General features: G+C 40.2%; 1 protein-coding gene across 1 annotated transcript; it reads left to right on the top strand.

Annotated features, from left to right (window-relative positions):
- The first annotated feature begins 12,013 nt into the window (after positions 1-12,013).
- LOC115500095 (nucleophosmin-like) lies at positions 12,014-12,986 on the top strand. The gene is made up of 3 exons (XM_030294436.1): positions 12,014-12,071; positions 12,365-12,587; positions 12,672-12,986. The coding sequence occupies exons 1-3, from the start codon at positions 12,014-12,016 to the stop codon at positions 12,874-12,876; spliced, it is 486 nt and encodes a 161-aa protein (XP_030150296.1). The 3' UTR covers positions 12,877-12,986.
- Positions 12,987-15,405: the final 2,419 nt, after the last annotated feature.

The raw sequence follows: 15,405 nt of genomic DNA, 5'->3' as shown, positions 1-15,405 counted from the left end.
GAGTAAGAAGATACTGAGTACTAGTAGAAAACACTTGTTACAGTAAGTGTGTTTGTTCCCTAAACCTACTGTAACAAATTACCACAAAGTTGGTGGCATGAAATAATAGAAACATATTCTCTCACAGTTCTGGATGCCAGGAGTCTAAAATCAGTAGATCAGCTATACCACATGTTTCCTCGGGAGACTCTGAGGGAGTATCCATTTCTCACCTCCTCTAGTTTCTGGGTGGCTTTTGGCATTGCTTAGCATTCTTTGACTTCTGTCCACATCACTCCAGTTTTTGTCTCCTTCTTCATATGACCTTCTTTGTGTCTGTCTTTTCTTTTATCTGTCTCTATAAGGACATCTGTGACTAGCACCTTGATGATCTAGGATAATTTCTACCTCAAGATCTTAAGTCACATCTTCAAAGTCCCTTTTTCCAAATAAAGTAGCATTTATAGGTTACAGGGTATATTAATCAGAGTTATTCATAAAAACAGAGCCAACATGGAGCACCTGGGTGGTTCAGTCGGTTAAGCGTCCGACTTCAGCTCAGGTCACGATCTCACGGTCCGTGAGTTCGAGCCCCGCGTCAGGCTCTGGGCTGATGGCACAGAGCCTGGAGCCTGCCTCCAGTTCTGTCTCCCTCTCTCTCTGCCCCTCCCCCGTTCGTGCTCTGTCTCTCTCTCTGTCTCAAAAATAAATAAACGTTAAAAAAAATTAAAAAAAAAACAGAGAGAGAGAGAGAGAGAGAGATTGAGTATTATAATATATATGAGAGGAAGATAAGAGAGAGGGGCGCCTGGTTGGCTCAGTCGGTTAAGTGTCCGACTTCGACTCAGGTCATCATCTCGCGGTCTGTGGGTTCGAGCCCCATGTCAGGCTCTGTGCTGACAGCTCAGAGCCTGGAGCCTGTTTCAGATTCTGTGTCTCCCTCTCTCTCTGACCCTCCCCTGTTCATGCTGTCTCTCTCTCTCTGTCTCAAAAATAAATAAATGTTAAAAAAAATGTAAAAAAAAAAAAGAAAAAGAAAAGAGAAATTTAATTTAAGGAATTGGCTCATGCTGTTTTGGAGGCTTGTTGATTACAAAATCTGCAAGGTAGGCTGTTAGGCTGGAGACCTACGGAAGAGTTTTAGTTCAAGTCCAAAGGTAGCCTGCTGGCAGAATTTCTTCTTGCTTGGGGAAAGCCAACCTTTGTCCCATTAGTCCTTCGGCTGATTGTGTGAGGCTCACCCACATTATGGAGGATAATCCGTTTTATTCAAATTACTTATTTAAATCTTAACTCATCCAAAAAACACTTCATAGAAACATCTATGGTAATTTTTGACCCCAAATTGGGTCACTGAGGTCCAGCTTAGCTGACACATTAACTGTCACATAGGGATTCAGACCTAACTTTGGGAGCCCATATCAGCTTACCATGACAAATCCTAGATGCTGTTTTCAGATTTTATATATATTACCTACTTTAATATTTACAATAATTTTGGGGGTAGAATTTATTTCACAAGTGAAGAAGCTGAAACAGAGAGGATACAGGATTTGACTAATGTCACGTAACTGGCAAGTGATGGAGCGTGGATTTGGACCTAGGCAGTCTGGCCTCATCCAATTAAGTTTTCATTAAAGGGTCATATTTCTGGTAAATCTCCATCTTCACAGTGTCATTGGCCTTTAAATCACATTCAACATTTGATATTTCTGCCTGAATAATGTTTACTTGCTGATTGATTATATGAGAATGGTAAAAACTAAGGGCAGGGTAGTTTCTGTAGTAATTACTCTTTTCTCCTTTCTCTTCCTCCTGCTGTAGTGTTTTGACTTTGTGTACATATCCTATATAGTGGCCTCTTTGTCTGACATTGGGTAAACACACACGTGGTCCTGGCTCAGGCCCCACCCTATTCCAGATGCTGGGGGTACAGTGAAGGACCATACTCAGTTTCAGTGCTAGTAACTTCTTCCTGAACCCACATGTTATAACATTGTCTTTCTCTGATCAGATGCTGGAAATTAACTCAGAGGGGCTAAGAGGAAGACTGTCCTCTGATTCAGTTCCAACCTGAAGAGGTTGCTAAGATACTTTGAATATCTAATGATCTTGGAAGACATAGCAAGGGTGTTAAAGCACATGTAATCATCCAGGCCTTTTGTTATCTCAAAACCTGGGCATGGCCAATAAGTCTAGCACCTTATAAGAAGGAACCAGACAGATGTAAATAAAGACTCAGGTTAGAATTCAAGCAGCTTTATGTTGCTTCTTCCTCTCAGGCCTTCAGCAAAACACAGAGAATCTCCATCTTCTTAAACTGAACTTGAAATTTCATAACACAAAGGTGTTTTCAGTGCTGGTTTCCCTTCTAAACACTTCACAATGCCATATGGAAAGATTGAGATTTTAGCAGCTAACTATTTTTGTATTTTCTATTATGATTAAAGTTTAACGATAATCCTGCTTTATCTCAGTAGGGCTTCTGTTTTCTAAGTGCTTTCATGGATGTGACCTGGTTCATCCTCACTGTGACCCCATTGAATAGACAGGACAGGAAGGTGCTTCATTGTACAGATAACGAAATTCAGACTGGGAAGAGTTAAGCCCCCCCCCCCCCAATACACACATAGTTAGTTGATCTGTTCACCTTAGTTTTTAGATATTCCTGAGTGAAACTGGGAGAGAACGGTAGGAAATATAAGACAGCATTATATATTGTATCTTCTTCTGAACTGTAGTAGCTGTTGTGGTCCCTTAGACTGTCTCTACAATCTAAATGAGGCAAGGCTAGGCAGGTGCTAACAGTTCCTTGAATAAAGTGATTTTTTTTCAATGACCTAATAAGTTATATGTAAAATTTTAAGTACTTTATGTATTTTCAGTCCACTATAACCCATTATAATATACTAAGCAACTCTTACATTAATTTTTACTGCACTTATTTTACACAGTGAAGTCCTGATGGTAGAAACTGAACTATTGGATAAAATTTCTCCAAACTGGCCTGATTTATTGGTTAATCTTTCAGTCATAGCTACATATGAATATAAAATGCGTCCTTTTGCCTGAGACAATGTGAACACATATTCTCAATGGAGTGTTTTAAAGTGGTGTTTTTACTCTTTTTTATTAATACTGGAAGTTTTCTAAATCAAATTTTATGAAAGCTTCTAGAGTATATGGACCCCACCCATGGAGATACCTATGTACACATGTATGCAGTTAAAAGCACAAACTGTAGGGACTCCTGGGTGGCTCAGTCAGTTAAGTGCCCAACTCTTGGTTTTGACTCAGGTTATAATCTCACAGTTTGTGGGTTCGAGCTCTGCCTCAGGCTCTGAGTTGACAACGTGGAGCCTGCTTGGGATTCTTTGTCTCTCCCTCTCTCTCTCTGCCCCTTCCCCACTCTCAATCTCTCTCTCGAAATAAATATAAGTAAACATTTAAACAAAAAACATGAACTGTGGTATTTTACCACTTGGATATATCAGTAATAAACTGTGTAACCTTACAGAAATGACTTAATCTCTGTAAGAATTGTCTTCATTTTCCATATGGGATAGGAAATGAATGATCTGACCTATCCTATGGGCTTGTTTAGGAGATTACATGATAAAACAATTGGAAAAAGTTTCAGTCACAACTATATCCTGCCCATAGTTAACACTCAGGACATATCTATTGTTATTATTATTCAGTGTCATTTACCCAAAGTGGCTTAGATGACAACATACAAGAGAATGTAAAAGAGAACCAGGGTAAAAAATCCAAAGACTTGTATATTACTGTCCATCTGCTGCTGTAATAAATTACCACTAATCTGGTAGTATAAAACAGAATGAATTTATTACCTTACAGCACCTTACAGTGCTATAGGTCAGAAATCTGAAATCAGTTTCCCTGGGCTAACACCAGGTGTGAGTATGTCTGCATTCCTTCTGGAGGCTCTAGTAGAAAATTTGTTCCTTGTCTCTTCCAACTTCTAGAGTGATCTCTTCTTCCATCTTCAAAGCTAGCAATGGCTGGCCAAGTTACACTGATGTTCCTCTTCTGTTGTCAAATATCCCTCTGTCTCCCTCCTATAAGGACCCTTGTGATTACATTGGGTTCTCCCAGATAATCCAGAATAATCTCAAAATTCTTAATTCCATTTGCAAAGCCCCTTTGGCCATGTAAGGCAACATCTTCATAGGTTCTGGGGATTAGGATGTGGATATCTTGGTGGGGGCATACTAGCCTACCAAAGTTTATGCCAAATATATGCCATCATAACCATGTGTTAAAGTTCTTGGACTCCATTTATTGCAGAGTTCCAACTCAGAGACTTCTTTCTCTTACCATTAGTGCTATTCGAATAAACTTGATTCTCTAGTTCTTAGTAGCCCACTGCCAGTTAGAAATAGTCATTGTGTGCCTGGGAAAGGCCTGGAAACTGGGATCTCACTTTAGCTCACATTCCAATGACCAAGACATGGTCACATGCCTGCACACAGCTCAGCTTAAAGGATCTGGGAAATAGAAGCTGAGGCCCACAAGAAAAAAAGAAAGAGAGGTTCATAAATCCATACCAGTGTCTATCACATTCTGCAGGTGTTGTAATCACACAAGTTAGATATAAGGGCAGAGTAGGTCCTAGAGGGAAAAATCACTGCAAGGGAATAGAAAAACAACTAAGATAAGCTCCCACTTCATAGTTTGCCACAGCCACATAGGGAAGAGAGTGAGGAAGACCTGAGCGTCTAAAATCAATGACATATGCTGGCGTGACTACATGAGCCTTGACTGCTGAGCTGAACCATCTCCTAGAAGATCTCAGAATTACTATGCTAAGTCCCAGACCAGATTACAGAGTCCAGTGAACAGAGCCCCATCAAATACAAATAGAACTGTTTCCCCAGTGCAACAAGAACAATCCAATGTTTAGGATACCAAATCGATGCTTTCAAAAAGTAAAGGGCATACCTAGTGGTACCTTGTAAGTGGAGGAAAACAGTTTCCTTTTTTGTTTTCTATAACTACTTACTAGATACTGAAAGCAGAAAGAAATTAGAGAATCGAAAAGTGGCCTCAAAGCACAGAGAGTCCAGTGAACTCAGGGAGACTGATCGACAAGTTGAGTTTTTCCGGCACCTCCCCTCTCTCAGTACAAAACCTCCCTGTTGCTCCTATATTGTGGCAATACTCTTCTTCCCATTCTGTTGTGATTTGTTTTAGATAGAATTGGGAATATAAGGTTACCTTTCTCTGGGTTGAGGAATAGAAAAATGAAGCAGGAATGCAAAGTCACCACCAAGTTACTGGTAAAGTCCTGGTAAAGTAAAACAGTTGGTGAGAAAAGAAATAAACCATGCTCTTCCAAAGAAAATAAAACATCAGGCTAGGTCATGGGTTTTAAAGCCAGGTGTCTAATATCATGTCATCTGCAAAAAGTGAAAGCTTGACTTCATCTTTGCCAATTTTGATGTCTTTGATTTCCTTTTGTTGTCTGATTTCTGATGCTAGCACTTCCAACACTATGTTAAACAACAGCAGTGAGAGTGGACATCCCTGTCGTGTTCCTGATCTCAGGGGGAAAGCTCTCAGTTTTTCCCCATTGAGGATGATATTAGCTGTGGGCTTTTCATAAATGGCTTTTAGGATGTTTAAGTATGTTCCTTCTATTCTGACTTTCTCGAGGGTTTTTATTAAGAAAGGCTGAATTTTGTCAAATGCTTTTTCTGCATCAATTGACAGGATCATATGGTTCTTATCTTTTCTTTTATTAATGTGATGGATCACCTTGATTGATTTGAGAATGTTGAACCAGCCCTGCAGCCCAGGAATGAATCCCACTTGATCATGGTGAATAATTCTTTTTATATGCTGTTGAATTCGATTTGCTAGTATCTTATTGAGAATTTTTGCATCCATATTCATCAGGGATATTGGCCTGTACTTCTCTTTTTTTGCTGGGTCTCTGTCTGGTTTAGGAATCAAAGTAGTGCTGGCTTCATAGAATGAGTCTGGAAGTTTTCCTTCCCTTTCTATTTTTTGGAATAGCTTGAGAAGGATAGGTATTATCTCTGCTTTAAATGTCTGGTAGAAGTTCCCTGGGAAGCCATCTGGTCCTGAACTCTTATTTGTTGGGAGATTTTTGATAACTGATTGAATTTCTTCACTGGTTATGGGTCTATTCAAGTTTTCTATTTCTTCCTGTTTGAGTTTTGGAAGTCTTTGGGTGCTTAGGAATTTGTCCATTTCTTCCAAGTTGTCCAGTTTGTTGGCATATAATGTTTCATAGTATCCCTGATAATTGCTTGTATTTCTGAGGGATTGGTTGTAATAATTCTATTTTCATTCCTGATTTTATCTATTTGGGTCATCTCCGTTTTCTTTTTGAGAAGCCTGGCTAGAGGTTTATCAATTTTGTTTATTTTTTTCAAAAAACCAACTCTTGGTTTCATTGATCTGCTCTCCAGGTTTTTTAGATTCTATATTGTTTATTTCTGCTCTGATCTTTATTTCTCTTCTTCTGCTCAGTTTGGGGTGTCTTGGCTGTTCTGCTTGTATTTCCTTTAGGTGTGCTGTTAGATTTTGTACTTGGGATTTTTCTTGTTTCTTGAGATAGGCCTGGATTGCAATGTGTTTTCCTCTCAGGACTGCCTTCGCTGCATCCCAAAGCATTTGGATTGTTGTATTTTCATTTTAATTTGTTTCCATATATTTTTAAATTTCTTCTCTAATTGCCTGGTTGACACATTCATTCTTTAGTAGGGTGTTCTTTAACCTCCACGCTTTTGGAGGTCTTGCAGACTTTTTCCTGTGGTTGATTTCAAGTTTCATAGCATTGTGGTCTGACAGTGTGCATGGTATGATCTCAATTCTTATATACTTATGAAGGGCTGTTTTGTGACCTAGTATGTGATCTATCTTGAAGAATGTTCCATGTGCACTCGAGAGGAAAGTATATTCTGTTGCTTTGGGATGCAAAGTTCTAAATATATCTGTCAAGTCTAAATACATCTGATCCAATGTACCATTCAGGGCCCTTGTTTCCTTATTGATCCTGTGTCTAGATGATCTATCCATTGTTGTAAGTGGAGTATTAAAGTGCCCTGCAATTACCACATTCTTATCAATAAGGTTGCTTATGTTTGTGAGTAATTGTTTTATATATTTGGGGGCACCTCTATTCGGTGCATAGACATTTATAATTGTTAGCTCTTCCTGATGGATAGACCCTGTAATTATTATATAATGCCCTCTTCATCTCTTGTTACAGCCTTTAATTTGAAGTCTAGTTTGTCTGATATAAGTATGGCTACTCCAGCTTTCTTTTGACTTCTAGTAGCATGATAGATAGTTCTCCATCCCCTCACTTTCAATCTGAAGGTGTCCTCAGGTCTAAAATGAGTCTCTTATAGACAGCAAATAGATGGGTCTTGTTTTTTTTATCCATTATGATATGTCTTTTGGTTGGCGCATTTAGTCCATTTACATTCAGTGTTATTATAGAAAGATATGGGTTTAGAGTCATTGTGATGTCTCTAGGTTTCATGCTGGTAGTGATGTCTCTGGTAATTTGTCTCACAGGATCCCCCTTAGGATCTCTTGTAGGGCTGCTTTAGTGGTGATGAATTCCTCCAGTTTTTGTTTGTTTGGGAAGACCTTTATCTCTCCTTCTATTCTAAATGACAGACTTGCTGGATAAAGGATTCTCAGCTGCATATTTTTTCTGTTCATCACATTGAAGATTTCCTGCCATTCCTTTCTGGCCTGACAAGTTTCAGTAGAGAGATCTGTCACTAGTCTTATCAGTCTCCCTTTATATGTTAGAGCATGTTTATTCCTAGCTGCTTTCAGAATTTTCTCTTTATCGTTGTATTTTGCCAGTTTCTCTATGATATGTTGTGCAGAAGATCGATTCAAGTTACGTCTGAAGGGAGTTCTCTGTGCCTCTTGGATTTCAATGCCTTTTTCCTTTCCCAGATCAGGGAAGTTCTCAGCTATGATTTCTTCAAGTACACCTTCAGCACCTTTTCCTCTCTCTTCCTCCTCTGGAATCCCAATTATGCGTATATTATTACATTTAATTGTGTCACTTAGTTCTCTAATTGTCCCCTCATACTCCTGGATTTTTTTATCCCTCTTTTTCTCAGCTTCCTCTTCTTCCATAATTTTATGTTCTAATTCACCTATTCTCTCCTCTGCCTCTTCAATCCGAGCTGTGGTCACCTCCATTTTATTTTGCAGCTCATTTATAGCATTTTTAGCTCCTCCTGACTGTTTCTTAGTCCCTTGATATCTGAGTAATAGATTCTCTGCTGTCCTCTATACTTTTTTCAAGCCCAGTGATTAATTTTATGATTATTATTATGACTATTATTTTAAATTCATTTTCTGTTATATTGTTTAAATCATTTTTGATCAGTTCGTTAGCTGTCGCTACTTCCTGGAGTTTCTTTTGAAGAGAATTCTTCCATTTCGTCATTTTGGATAGTCCCTGGAGTGCCTTGGAACTGCAGGGCTCTTCCTCTGTGCTGTCTGGAGTAGCTTGCATTGGTGGGCGGGGCCTCAGTCATACATGATGTCTGCCCCCAGCCCACTGCTGGGGCCACAGTCAGACTGGTGTGTACCTTATCTTCCCCTCTCCCAGAGGCAGGACTCACTGTGGAGTGGTGTGGCCCCTGTCCGGGCTACTTGCTCACTGCCAGGCTTGTGGTGCTGCTTTGATGGGATCTGGTATATTAGCTGGGGTGGATCCGCAAGGTGCACAAGGGGGGGAGGTGCAGACACAGCTTGCTTTGCCTTGAGTGGTCCGCTTCAAGAGGGGCCCTGCGGCACTGGGAGGGAGGCAGACCCATTGGAGGGATGGATCTCCAGAAGCACGGCATGGGTGTTTGCGCGTGGTGCAAGCAAGTTCCCTGACGGGAACTTGTTCCCTTTGGGATTTTGGCTGGGGGATGGGCAAGGGAGATGGTGCTTCCCAGCACCTTTATTGCCCGTCAAGCTGAACTCTGTCCTCTGGGGCTCAACAACTCTCCCTCCCGTTGTCCTCTAGCCCTCCCACTCTCTGAACAGAGCTGTTGACTTATAACCTTCCAGATGTTAAGTCCCCCTGGCTGTCAGAACACACTCCATCTGGCCCCTCCGCTTTTGCAAGTTAGACTCGGGGGCTCTGCTTTGCCGGATGGGCTGCCCCTCATCTCCCAGGCTCCCTCCCACCAGTCTGTGTAGTGCGCACTGCCTCTCCGCCCTTCCTACCCTCTTCCGTGGGCCCCTCTTCTACACTTGGCTCTGGAGAGTCTGTTCTGCTAGTCTTGTGGCAGTTTTCTGGGTTATTTAGGCAGATATGGGTGGAATCTAAGTGGTCAGCAGGACGCAGTGAGCCCAGCATCCTCCTACGCTGCCATCTTCCTTCGAGAATTGGCACTTTAAATAAAAAGAGCAAGGGGAGCGCCTGGGTGGCTCAGTCAGTTAAGTGTCTGACTTCAGCTCAGGTCATAATCTCGTGAGGTCAAGCCCCACTTCGGGCTCTGTGCTGACAGTTTAGAGTCTGGACCCTGCTTCAGATTCTCTGTCTCCCTCTCTCTCTGTCCCTTCCCTGCTCGCTCACTCTCTTTCTCTCTCTCTCTCTCTTTCTCACACACACACAAAAATAAACACTTCAAAAAAAATTAAATAAATAAAATGAGAAAAAAAAGTTTTCAAAAGGATTGTGTGCCAACAGCGTTCCAAGCATGCTGATAACTTTACATCACTTACCTCATGTAATCCTTAAGTGACAGCTTTACGAGGGGGAATTACCATAGTTAGTCTCCTTTGCAAGGCACCTGACTCTTGCCACACAGACCAGATAAATCCATTGATAATTTCCCATAGTGTGGGATAATACTGCCCTGGTTGTTTGAAGATAATTTTAGTTGTAAACGACATTAAATAACATTAATTAAGTTTGTGAAAAAAGTGACTTGTCGACCTTTTTTATACCATAAAGAGAATCTCTCAGCATGCTGTTGGCATGTCTTTAACTCCTCTAACAGTTTTTTTATGTGTAAGTTTTTTTTAAGCTTATTTATTTAGTTTGAGAGAGAGAGAGAGAGAGAGAGAAAGAGAGAGAGCTTGGGAGTGGGGGAGGGGGAGAGAGAAACCTAAGCAGGCTCCATATTGTCAGCGCAGAAACTGATGTGGCGTTCAAACACACAAACCGTGAGATCATGACCTGAGCTGAAATCAAGAGTGGGATACTTAACCGACTGAGCCACACAGGCTCTCCTTCCCTCTACTAACACTTTTTCGTCTCCCAGAGAGCAGACCTCAGACTCTGATGAGATTTCTGTAGCCAATACCACCTAGCTAGAACTTCATAACTGTTTTTGCTTTTAGTGTATGGTTTTTTTTAATTTTTTAAACATTTATTTATTTTTGAGAGAGAGAGAGAGACAGACAGAGCATGAGGGGGGGGGGGAGCAGAGATAGAGGGAGACATAGAATCCAAAACAGCCCCAATGCGGGGCTCGAACTCACAAACCATGAGATCATGACCTGAGCTGAAGCCGGGCACTCAACCGACTGAGCCACCCAGGCGCCCCCTTTTAGTGTATGTTTTTAATTGCTTTCTAGTTACTGCTGCACTTCATTTATGGGAAGAGAATACATATTTACTCTTAAAATAAGTGCATGTCCACTTATTATAACTTTATTTCCATTCAAAATAGCTTTAAGGTATGTACCTGAAACTGATGCAGTGTTATATGCCAGTTATATCTCAGGCGATCAATCATTCAATTAGAAGAAGGGGTAATAAGATAGGAAAGGGGTTCCTGTGAGGCAAGTAAGAGGTAGACAGAATGTTACTCAGCACATCTACATGGGAGTCTCCCCCTATGTGATGTCAGGGTGAAAACTAGGGTTAAGAGGACAATTACATAGCGGAGTGAAGGAGATGGGGCTGTCTCAGGTGGTTTCCAGGTTTCAGATTAGATGTAACCTTTCTCAACCTGGATTCCTGGAAGAATCAAGCTCCAATGTACAGAGTTATCTACTGTGTGTTGTGAATCAACTGCTCTCTTAATAAGCATCTAGAATGGTTCTACATATGTGCAAAGGAAAAAAAATAGCTTCCAGGAGTATTAGTAAGTAATAGTACATGTGGTGGAAAATGATCAAAGTTCTTCAGAGTGGTCGAAACATAAACATTGTAGAATGATCGAAACTTAAGACATTCTCTACTGAAATACAGTACAGGAGCCCTTACAGGAGCCACTGTAAAAGGGACTACTGCCCATAAGAAAGAGCCACAGTCCAGCCATTTTCCGGGGTGGGGGGCAGTTTTGTCCCCCCTGGAGACATTTGGTAGTGTCTGGACACATCTTGGTTGTCACAATTTTGAGGGTGGTTGTGGGGATTGTGTTACTGGCATCTAGTGCCTAGAGACCAGGGATGTTGTAAAACACTAGGACAGCCCACAATGGGAGTCGTCTACCCTATCCGTCAATAGTGCCAAGGTGGAGAAAATGCTCTATCCTGACTGTGCTGGGGGTAATTCAGCTGCCGCTGCTTGTCTTGTCTGAAGGCCAAGTCCCTATTTGATAAAGTTCACATGTCACATTAGAGCTGGCAATTGTTGGGTGTTTGACCTTTGGATGAACTTTTCTGCTTGTTCTAGACAAATTATTTAATTATAAAGTATCTTCTATTTTAACTTTTAATTCAGAAAGTGTACCAGCAGTGAGCTGCATTCTTGCCCCTGGTCCTTTTATAACTAGATGCACAGACCTTTTGCTATCCGTTTTTTAATTGTTTCAGCTTTAAAAAGGAATCTCGTGTGGGTGATTCTGATCAAAGGAGTGTGGCAGTTTTTATTTCATCTGTTTGGACCATTTCATTGCAAATGGTCCTACAATTTTTGTCCTTTAATGTATCATAGACTTTAATTTGTAAATCTACATTTTACTTTGAAAATATTTCTAGCCTGCATGGCTCTTTTGTGTTACAGTAGTCGTTTCTCTCCATCTGCCTTCTCTCCCACCTAAGTGCGTGCCACCACCCCATGGAAGATTCAGTGGACACAGCCATGAGCCCCCTAAGGCTCCAGAACTATCTTTTTGGTTGTGAATTAAAGGCTGACAAAGATTATCACTTTAAGGTAGATAATGATGAAAACAAGCACTAGTTATCTTTAAGAACAATTAGTTTAGGGGCTGGTGCAAAGGATAAATTGCACATTGTTGAAGCAGAAGCAATGAGTTATGAAGGCAGTCCAATTAAAGTCACATTGGCAACTTTGAAATGTCTTTACAGCTAACGGTTTCCCTTGCGGGCTTTAAAATAACACCACCTGTGGTCTCATGATTGAAATGTGGTTCAGGGCCTGTGCATATTAGTGGACAGTGCTTCATAGCTGTGGAGAAAGATGCAGAGTCAGAAGATCAAAAGGAAGAGGATGTAAAACTCCTTAGTATATGTGGAAAGCCTTCTGTCTCTGGATGTGGTAGTAACATTCCACAGAAAAAAGTAAAATTTGGTGCCAGTGGAGATGATGATGATAATGATGATGATGATGATGATGATGATGATGATGATGATTTTGATGATAAAGAAGCTGAAGAAAAGCCTCCAGTAAAGAAATCTATATGAGATACTCCAGCCAAAAATGCACAAAAATCAGACCAGAATGGAAAATACTCAAAACCACCAACACCAAGATCAAAAGGTCAAGCATCTTTCAAAAAACAGGAAAAGACTCCCAAAACACCAAAAGGACCTAGTTATGTAGAAGACATCAAAGCAAAAATGCAACCAAGTGTGAAAAAAGGTGATTCTCTTCCTAAAGTAGAAGTCAAGTTCATCAGTTATGTGAAGAATTGCTTCTGGATGACTGACCAAGGGGCTATTCAAGATCTCTGGCAATGAAGGAAGCCTCTTTAAGACATTAGTTTAAACAGTTTGTTACAATTTTCCATCTTATTTCATTTCTGTAACAGTTGATATCTGGCTGTCATTTTTATAATGCAGAGTGAGAATTTTCCAAGTCCTAGCAATCAGACAACACAAAGAAACAAAAGGCATACAAATCAGCAGGGAGGAAGTCAAACTTTTATTCTTAGTAGACAACATTCTTAGTAGACAACTCTATGTGGAACACACAAGAGACTCTACCAAAAAAACTGTTAGAACTGATTCATGAATTCAGCAAAGCCACAGGATATAAAATGACTGTACAGAACTCAGCTGCATTTCTATACACCAATAATGAAGCAGCAGAAAGAGAAATCAAGGAATCGATCCCATTTACAATTGCACCAAAAATCATAAAATACCTAGGAATAAAGCTAACCAAAGCGGTGAAAAATCTATACACTGAAAACAATAGAAAGCTTATGGAAGAAATTGAAGAAGATACACACACAAAAAAAGGAAAAAACATTCCATGCTCATGGATTGGAAGAGCAAATATTTTTAAAATGTCGATACTACCCAAAGCAACCTACATATTCAGTATAATCCCTACCAAAATAACACCAGCATTCTTCACAGAGCTAGAGCAAGCAATCCTAAAGCTTGTATGAAACCAGAAAAGACTCCAAGTAGCTAAAGCAATCCTGAAAAAGAAAACCAATTGTGATGCTGGAGGTACCACAATTCCAAAGTTTAAGCTCTATTTCAAAGCTGTAATCACCAAGACAGTATGGTACTGGCACAAAATCAAACACATAGATGAATGGAACAGAATAGAGAACCAGAAATGGACCCACAAACATATGGCCAACTCATCTTTGACAAAGTAGGAAAGAATATCCAGTGGAAAAAAGACAGTCTCTTCAGCAAATGGTGTTGGGGAAACTGGACAGCGACATGTAGAAGAATGAACCTGGACCACTTTCTTACACCATACACAAAATAAACTCAAAATGGATGAAAGATAAATGTAAGCAGAAAGCCATCAAAACCCTAGAGAAGAAAACAGGCAACAACCTCTTTGACCTTGGATTCAACAACTTCTTACTTGACATATCTCTGGAGGCAAGGGAAACAAAAGCAAACATGACCTATTGGGACCTCATTAAGATGAAAAGCTTCTGCATGGCAAAGGAAACAATCAGCAAAACTAAAATGCAACTGAAAAAATGGGAGAAGATATTTGCAAATGACATATCAGATAAAGGGTTAGTATGCAAAAATATAAAGGGCTTATCAAACTCAACACTCAAAAAACAAGCAATCCTGTGGTCAATAGATGTGAATAGACACTTTTCCAAAGAAGACATCCACATGCCTAACAGACACATGAAAAAATGCTCAACATTACTCATCATCAGGGAAATATAAATCAAAACCACAATGAGATACCACCTCACACTTGTCAGAATGGCTAAAATTAACAACTCAGACAACAGCAGATGTTGGTGAGATTATGGAGAAAGGGGAGCCCTTTTGCACTGCTGGTAAGACTGCAGACTGGTGAAGACATTCTGGAAAACAGTATGAAGACTCCTCAAAAAATTAAAAATAGAACTACCCTATGTCCCAGCAATTGCACTACTAGGTATTTATTAAGAGGATACAGGAGTGATCATCCAAAGGACACAGGAGTGATGATCCATTGTTGATAGCAGCACTATCGACGATAGCCAAAGTAGGGAGAGTCCAAATGTCCATTGACTAATGAATGGATGAAGAAGATGTCGTGTATAGGGATGTGAGTGTGTGCGTGTGTGTGTATGTGTGTGTGTGATGGAATATTACTTGGTGATCAAAAAGAATGAAATCTTGCTACTTGCAACAACATGGATGGAAGTAGAGTGTGGTATGCTAAGCAAAATAAGTCAGAGAAAGGCAAATATCATATGATTTCACTCATGTGGAATTTGAGATACAAAACGGATGAACGTAAGGAAAGGGAAGCAAAAATAATATAAAAACAGAGAGGGAGACAAACCATAAGATATTCTTAAATACAGAAAACAAGCTGAGGGTTGCTGGAGGGATGTTGGGTTGGAGAATGGGCTAAACGGGCAAGGGGCATTGAGGAGGACACATGTTAGGATTAGCATTGGGTGTTACATGTAAGTGATGAATCACTAAATTCTATTCCTGAAATCATTATTATACCATATGTTAACTAACCTGGATTTAAATTCAAAAATAAATAAATAAATAAATAAATAAATAAATAAATAAATAAATAAAAATTAAAGATTAAAATATTTCTATAATGACATGTACTTTACCACATGCAATTAAACAACATTCTGAGCCTCAATTCCTACAATCAAATAATACAGGGGTGCCTAGGTGGCTCAGTTGGTTAGGCATCTGACTTTGGCTCAGGTCACTATCTCATGGCTTATGAGTTTGATGCCTGCTTTGGGCTTTGTGCTAGGCCTGGAGCCTGAAGCCTGATTGGGATTCTCTGTCTTCCTCCCTCCCTCTGCCCCTCCC

The sequence above is a fragment of the Lynx canadensis genome, chromosome A2 (genome assembly GCF_007474595.2).
Source record: "Lynx canadensis isolate LIC74 chromosome A2, mLynCan4.pri.v2, whole genome shotgun sequence".
In the NCBI taxonomy this organism is placed as follows: domain Eukaryota; kingdom Metazoa; phylum Chordata; class Mammalia; order Carnivora; family Felidae; genus Lynx; species Lynx canadensis.
Note: the sequence above shows the minus strand (reverse complement) of the source record. Positions and strands in the feature narration are given on the sequence as shown.

Bases quoted from the DNA above. Each gene is read 5' to 3' on its own strand.
- LOC115500095 (XM_030294436.1), top strand. From the start codon at position 12,014: ATGGAAGATTCAGTGGACACAGCCATGAGCCCCCTAAGGCTCCAGAAC. The intron at 12,072-12,364 runs GTTGTGAATTAA...AGTGCTTCATAG, and splicing joins GCTCCAGAACTATCTTTTTG to CTGTGGAGAAAGATGCAGAG. The intron at 12,588-12,671 runs GAAATCTATATG...AACACCAAGATC, and splicing joins GAAGAAAAGCCTCCAGTAAA to AAAAGGTCAAGCATCTTTCA.